At 44.5% G+C, this 8,478-nt stretch overlaps 1 protein-coding gene across 1 annotated transcript in view; it reads right to left on the bottom strand.

The window, feature by feature from the left end:
• Nucleotides 1-198: 198 nt before the first annotated feature.
• LOC142728039 (uncharacterized) overlaps nt 199-8,478 on the bottom strand; it is a 34,077-nt gene continuing 25,797 nt past the window's right edge. Inside the window, exon 3 of the mRNA XM_075849079.1 lies at nt 199-321. Coding sequence (XP_075705194.1) covers nt 199-321 — 123 coding nt within the window. The remainder of the gene's footprint in view (nt 322-8,478) is intronic.

Raw genomic sequence — 8,478 nt, 5'->3', positions numbered from 1 at the left:
TATATACAGCGTGGCTGCGGGGGAGGGGGGGCTGCTCTGTGTAATGACGGCCATGTGGTGTAATAGAGTATATGGACAGGGGGTGTATAAAGCAGATAGACCCTATAAGTGAGCAGGTGAGAGGGGTAAAGACAAGGAGAATTGTGGGTAAACCAGTGGGCGGACAGGTGTGAAGCTCTACCCCCGCTCTCACCTGTCTTACAGGAAACCTCCGGCCACAGATGAAGACTTCCCAGCGCTTCTGAATCCTCCGCTGCGGTATCTGGGTGACGTCTTTCTGTTCAGGGCTCGGCCGTTTGCTGTACTGACGTCTCCTGCCTCCTAATGCAGAAGCAGGAGGGTCTGTCACACGGGAGGACTTGATGGAGGGGCTGCTCGGTCCTCTGGTCTGGACGCTGCTGCCGTCCCCTCGTCCTCATTTCCATGGAGTGATTGTCACCCCCAGAATCATGGAAGTGCTGAATACTGACGTCACTGGGAGGTCCTGAAGCTCCGGCGTCTGCAGAAATGGAGGGATCGCAGGTCCTTGTGCAGCTTCACTCAGATCCAGATAAGATAAAACCGCTCTCCTGCAGGAGTGTCCCCATAATCCAGCGCTTTTATTATCTCCCCTGTGGACATGTCCTGGCGTCTTCTTGTTATAGTCACCGGACGTCTGATTTACCCTCTAACACTGAGATGTCGGCTTCTGATCAGAGTTATGGCGCTCTACCTTCTCCCGATATGTCACCTGAATGGCGCCGTTCTGGACATCCCCCGCTGTCCTCTACTAGGCCGCAGCTGAAGCCGGTAATAACCATGACAACAGAGCAGCGTTGCCATGAGCCACCCAGGAGCTCGTATAGGAAATATTACAACTGCCATTACCAGTGAGCGGAGATATTGGAGGAGATTTATTATTAGTGTCATGAGGAACATTGTACATAATAAATGACTTGTGACACGTTTCTCTTCTTTACGACACCTCATGACTGACATTTATATGCACCCCAAAAAATTGGACAGCTGCGTGTATGGTAAAATAAAAAAAAGCCCATAGTCCCCTGGAAATTCCCCGCTGCTCCAGCGCCGATGACCCTGTGGTCTCCCGCCAGTCTCTGTTTTATTTCCTCAAAACCTGGACAACCCCTTCATTTGTGAGCATTGAGAACCTCCAAGAAGAAAGGCCGAAATAAAGAGCTTAAAGAGGCTCTGTCACCACATTATAAGTGGCCTATATTGTACGTGATGTGATCGGCGCTGTAATGTGGATCACTGCAGTGTTTTTTTATTTAGAAAAACGATCATTTTTGACGGAGTTATGACCTATTTTAGCTTTATGCTAATGAGTCTCTGAATGGACAACTGGGCGTGTTTTACTATATGACCAAGTGGGCGATCACATCATGTACAAGATAGACCACTTATAATGTGGTGACAGCGCCTCCTTAAGGTTTGTCTCATGAAGAACAGCCTCTTCTGCAATCAGGGTATGATCACACGGAGTGTTTTCAGGCGTATTTTGGGGCGTTTACGCATCGAAAAATGGCTGAAAAAAATGGAAGAACGCCTGCAAACATCTGCCCATTGATTTCAATGGGAAATACGGCGTTCTGTTCCAACGGGGCGTTTTTTTACGCCTCGTTTTCCAAAATAAGGGTAGTCCTTTAACATGGAATATGCTGCAATCACTTTTTGAGTCATACCTGCCATACCTGCCCACAGGTTGTGTGTGTTATTGCAGCCCTGCCTCTTTTACTACAATGAAGCTGAGCTGCAATACCAGGCACGACCCATGGACAAGTGTGGCGCTGTTTTTGGAAGAAAGCAGCCATGTTTTTCTAATCCTGGACAACTTCTTTAACCCTTCCCTGTCAAGATGGGAATCTCATACGTCCCGGCAGGAAGGCACCTTGGTAGACAAGGACGAATAAATCAGGAACCAACATGAAGTTTAACCCCTTCCCGACATTTGACGTATCCATACGCCAAAGTCGGGAATGGGAAGTATGGAACAGGCTCACGGAGTGAACCCGCTCCATACGATGCCGGTGTATATGTATATGACACTCGTGCACGATCCCGCTTGTTTAACTCGTTAAATGCCGCGGTCAATAGCGACCACAGCATTTAAATCGTTAGAAAGAGGGGACGACCCCCTCTAACAGCTCATCACGCCCCCCCCGCAATGCAATCGTGGAAAGCGGCAGTTATGGGAGCCCTCGTTGGCACTTTTATGGGAGCACTGGATGGCAGTGTTATGGGAGCACTGTGGTTGGCACTGTTATGGGAACACTGTACTTGGCACTGCTGTGGGAGCACTGTGGTTGGCACTGGTATGGAGACACTGTGGCTGTCATTTATTATGAGGGCAATGTGGTATTTCGTTGCACTGTGAATGTCCTTAACCCCTTCCCGCTCCTGGACGTACTATTAGGTCATGGTAGCTGTATCGTTCGCGCTCCATGACCTAATAGTACGTCTCGGGAGTAACGGCCATTTCGGCCGTCCTCCCGACACATACAAGAGCTGTGACAGCTGCTGTGTCGTACAGCAGCTGCCGCAGCTCCTACAGCGGGGACCGATCGCTGTGTCCCCGCTGATTAACCCCTTAAAAGCCGCGTTCAATAGGGATCGCGGCTTTTTAGGGGTTAAGCTACAATCGCCGGCCTGCTACACGATAGCGGCCGGAGATTGTAACTATGGCAACCGGACACCAAACAATGGCGTCCGGCTATGCCATCGACAAAGTCAGGACCCACTATGCTTGCTGTCAGTGAGTAGATGACAGCTCTAATACACTGCACTACACATGTAGTGCAGTGTATTAGAATAGCGATCAGGACCTCCTGCCCTCATGTCCCCTAGTGGGACAAAGTAATAAAGTTAAAAAAAAAGTACAAAAAAGATGTGTAAAAATAAGAAAATAAAAGATGCAAAAGTAATAAAAGTAAAAATCCCCCTTTTTACCTTATCAGTCCTTTATTATTAATAAAAATAGACAAATAAACTATACATAATTGGTATCGCCGCGTCCGTAACGGCCTGAACTACAAAATGATTTCATTATTTATCCCGCGTGGTGAACGCCGAAAAGAAAATAATAATAAACCGAACCACAATCACAATTGTTTGGTCACTTCACCTCCCAAAAAATGGAATAAAAAGAGATCAAAAAGTCGCATGTACCGAAAAATGGTACTGATCGAAACTACAGTTCGTTACGCAAAAAATAAGTCCTCGCACGGCTTTATTGATGGAAAAATATAAAAGTTCTGGCTCTTAGAATAAGGAAACACAAAAAGTGAATGATTTTTTTACAAAACGTATTTTATTGTGCAAACGCCATAAGACATAAAAAAAAACTATAAACATCTGGCATCGCCGTAATCGTATCGCCCCGCAGAATAAAGTGAATATGTCATTTATAGCGCACGGTGAACGCGGTAAAAAAAATAGAATAAAAAAACAATAGTAGAATTGCTGTTTTTTTAGTCACCGCGCCACCTAAAAATAGAATAAAAACTGATCCAAAAGCCGCATGCACCCCAAGAAAACTACAATGGATTCCTCAAGGGGTCTAGTATCCAAAATGGGGTCATTTTTGGGGGATTCCGCTGTTTTGGCACCACAAGACCTCTTCAAACCGGACATGGTGCCTAAAAAAAAGAGGCCTCAAAATCCACTATTTTATTGCTTCGGAGGCCGGTGCTTCAGTCCATTACCACCCGAGGGCCACATGTGGGATATTTCTCAAAACTGCAGAATCTGGGCAATAAATATTGAGGTTTCTCTGGTAAAACCTTTTGTTTTATAGAAAAAAAAGGTATAAAAATGATTTTCTGACAAAAATAAATATCTAAATTTCACCTCTACTTTGCTCTAAATTCCTGTGAAACACCTAAAGTGTTCATAAACTTTCTATATGCTGTTGTGAATACTTTGAGGGGTCTAGTTTCTAAAATGGGGTGTCTAATATATAGGCCCCTCAAAGCAACATCAGAACTGAACTGGAACCTAAAAAAAAAAAAAATCCTAATGAGCATTGGCTACTCCAAGTTGACCCCAGTTTTGACCGTTTGTATAAACGGAGACCCCTATTAGACCGTTTCAGTGCCCGGTTTTCCCAAGCATACACCCCCGAGAAGTGTATTTCTATTGATGAGTCCTTGGTACATTTTAAAGGGAGGCTTCAATTCCTCGAGTACCTGCCGGGTAAGAGGGCAAGGTATGGCGTGAAGATGTCTAAGCTGTGTGAGTGCATCAGGGTATACCTACAGATTGAGGATACATGAAGGGAAGGGCACCAGTATTCAGCCCCCAGAATGCCCCCCCCCCCCCCTTACTGGGAGTTATGCAAAAATTGTGTGGGATTTGGTGCACCCACTGCTGGACCAGGGTTACCACCTCTACCTGGATCATTTTTATACCAGCGTCCCAGTGCCTCGCTTCCAGAAGTCCGGCGGCATGCGGCACTGCTAGAACAAATCTGAGAGGCCTCCCTAAGACTCTGCAGGGCAAACACTCAGAAGGGGTGAGAGCAGGGCACAATCTAGCAGCAACAGATTGTGTGTCAAGTACAAGACAAGAGAGATGCCACACCAGTACCCATGTACCTGTACGAGGTACCAGTACAGAGACCCCCAAACCAGACTGCATCCTGGACTACAATAGGTACATGGGAGGGGTGGACTTGTCAGATCAAGTCCTGAAGCCCTACTGCGCCATGCGGTGTGGTATGAGAAGCTGGCCGTGCACATCATACAGATGGCATTGTACAATGCGTACGTGCTACATCCATGTACAGGCCAGACGGGAACTTTCCTGGAATTTCAAGAGGTGGTTATCAAGAAACAAATTTTTAGGGACCAAGAAGGGGGGACACCCAGTACTTCTGGAAGCAAGGCCACACGCATCGTACCAGGGCAACACTTTCCAGGAGAAGTTCCCCAAACTGGCAAGAAAGGAAAAAGTCAAAAGAGGTACAAAGTCTGCTATAAGAGGGGGATAAGGGATGACACAATATATCAATGTGACGTGTCCCGAAAAACTAAGGCTCCGTATGAAAGAGTGCTTCAAAATGTATCATACATCACTTGATTTTTAATCTACCCCAGTTTTACTTACCCTGATGCACTCCGCACAGATTATCCCCCTTATCTTTCCCTTCTGAGCCCTGCCGTGTGCCCAGGCAGCTGATAACAGCCACATTGAGGGTATTGCCATATCCGTGAGAACCCACATTACAGTTTATGGGGTGTATGTCCCGGTAAAAATGCTCACTACACCTCTAGATGAATGCCTTAAGGGTGTAGTTTTTAAAATTGGGTCACTTCTCAGAGGTTTCAACTGTACTGGTACCTCAGGGGCTTCTGCATACATGACTTTGCACCAGAAAATCCCCAGTAGACCAAATGGTGGTCCTTTCCTTCTGAGCCCTCCCATGAGCCCAAATGTCAGTTTATCACCACAAATTGGGCATTGCCGCACTCAGGACAAATTGGGCAACAAAATTGGGTATTTTATTTCTTGTGAAAATAATATATTTTGAGCTAAAAAAAACATATTATTGGAAAAAATTATATTTTTTTAAATTCCCAGCCCAATTCAAATAAGTTCTGTGAAGAAACTATGGGGGTCTAAATGGTCACATAACCCATCATTTAATTCCTTGAGGGGTGTAGTTTCCAAAATGGGGTCACTTCTGGTGGGTTTCCATTGCTTTGATACCTCTGGGGCTCTGCAAATGCGACATGGCACCCAAAAACCAAACCAGCAAAATCTGGACTCCAAAGAACACACAGCGCTCCTTCCCTTCTGAGGCCTCCCATGGGCTCAAACGGCAGTTTATCTCCACAAATGGGGTATTGCTGCACTTAGTAGAAATTGGGCAACAAAATGGTGTATTTTGTTCCCTGTTAAAATAAGAAATTATGATAAAAAATTACATGTTATTGGAAAAAATTTCATTTTTTTTATTTCACAGCCCAATTCAAATAGGTGCTGTGAAAAAACTGTGCAGTCTAAATGGTAAAAACAACCATAAATGAATTCCTTGAGAGGTGTAGTTTCCAAAATGGGGTCACTTCTGGTGGTTTTCCATTGCTTTGATACCTCTGGGGCCAGGGCCGATTCTAGCTTTTCTGCTGCCTGAGGCGAAAATGGAAATGGTGCCCCCCCCCCCCTCCACACAAAAAAAAATAAGAAAGTAAGAAACAACTTGTAAAACGAAACAAAAAAATTAAAGCTGTGTGAACAAAAAAATACATTAGGGCCTGTTCACATCACCGTTCGCTTCTGTTCCGAGGTTCTGTCGGGTGAACCCCGCAACGGAAAGTGTAAGTGACAGCACAGCTTCCGTTTCAGTCACCATTGATCTCAATGTTGATGGAAACATCGCTAATGGCTTCCGTTCATCACCATTCCGGCTGGTTTCCGGTTTTCCGACGGAATCAATAGCGGAGTCGACTACGGAACGGAACGGAATCGAACGGTGATGTGAACAGGCCCTTATTGAACATCATTGTTATAAACTGCAAGGTCTCATAATGCTACAGGCAATTGTGTAGTAAATATCCCTATATTGCCCCAGCTATAAATACTAGTAAAATGACCAGGGCAACGTGTATCCAAAATTCAAACACAAAAATGAAAGAACAATGTCAGTGTTCAAACTTGTGTCAGGGCTCCTTTAATGGCTCTTTACAGTCAGTATAGTAACACATGCGGCACTTTACAGTCAGTATAGTAACACATGCGGCACTTTACAGTCAGTATAGTAACACATGTGGCACTTTACAGTCAGTATAGTAACACATGCGGCACTTTACAGTCAGTATAGTAACGCACGCTGCACTTTACAGTCAGTATAGTAACACATGCGGCACTTTACAGCCAGTATAGTAACACATGCCGCACTTTACAGTAAGTATAGTAACACATGCGTCACTTTACAGTCAGTATAGTAACACATGTGGCACTTTACAGTCAGTATAGTAATACATGCGGCACTTTACAGTCAGTATAGTAACACATGCTGCTCTTTACAGTCAGTATAGTAACACATGCGGCACTTTACAGTCAGTATAGTAACACATGCGGCACTTTACAGTCAGTATAGTAACACATGCGGCACTTTACAGTCAGTATAGTAACACATGCGGCACTTTACAGTCAGTATAGTAACACATGCGGCACTTTACAGTCAGTATAGTAACGCATGCTGCACTTTACAGTCAGTATAGTAACGCATGCTGCACTTTACAGTCAGTATAGTAACACATGCGGCACTTTACAGTCAGTATAGTAACACATGCGGCACTTTACAGTCAGTATAGTAACACATGCGGCACTTTACAGTCAGTATAGTAACACTTGCGGCACTTTACAGTCAGCATAGTAACACATGCGGCACTTTACAGTCAGTATAGTAACACATGCGGCACTTTACAGTCAGTATAGTAACACATGCGGCACTTTACAGTCAGTATAGTAACACATGCGGCACTTTACAGTCAGTATAGTAACACTTGCGGCACTTTACAGTCAGCATAGTAACACATGCGGCACTTTACAGTCAGTATAGTAACACATGCGGCACTTTACAGTCAGTATAGTAACGCACGCTGCACTTTACAGTCAGTATAGTAACACATGCGGCACTTTACAGTCAATATAGTAACACATGCAGCACTTTACAGTCAGTATAGTAACGCACGCTGCACTTTACAGTCAGTATAGTAACACATGCGGCACTTTACAGTCAGTATAGTAACGCACGCTGCACTTTACAGTCAGTATAGTAACACATGCGGCACTTTACAGTCAGTATAGTAACACATGCGGCACTTTACAGTCAGTATAGTAACACATGCGGCACTTTACAGTCAGTATAGTAACACATGCGGCACTTTACAGTCAGTATAGTAACACATGCGGCACTTTACAGTCAGTATATTAACACATGCAGCACTTTACAGTCAGTATAGTAACACATGCGGCACTTTACAGTCAGTATAGTAACACATGCGGCACTTTACAGTCAGTATAGTAACACATGCTGCACTTTACAGTCAGTATAGTAACACATGCTGCACTTTACAGTCAGTATAGTAACACATGCAGCACTTTACAGTCAATATAGTAACACATGCAGCACTTTACAGTCAGTATAGTAACGCACGCTACACTTTACAGTCAGTATAGTAACACATGCGGCACTTTACAGTCAGTATAGTAACGCACGCTGCACTTTACAGTCAGTATAGTAACACATGCGGCACTTTACAGTCAGTATAGTAACACATGCGGCACTTTACAGTCAGTATAGTAACACATGCGGCACTTTACAGTCAGTATAGTAACACATGCGGCACTTTACAGTCAGTATAGTAACACATGCGGCACTTTACAGTCAGTATAGTAACACATGCAGCACTTTACAGTCAGTATAGTAACACATGCGGCACTTTACAGTCAGTATAGTAACACATGCGGCAC

Source organism: Rhinoderma darwinii, unplaced genomic scaffold (genome assembly GCF_050947455.1).
Source record: "Rhinoderma darwinii isolate aRhiDar2 unplaced genomic scaffold, aRhiDar2.hap1 Scaffold_66, whole genome shotgun sequence".
NCBI lineage: Eukaryota > Metazoa > Chordata > Amphibia > Anura > Rhinodermatidae > Rhinoderma > Rhinoderma darwinii.
This window is presented reverse-complemented; position numbering and strand designations above follow the sequence as displayed.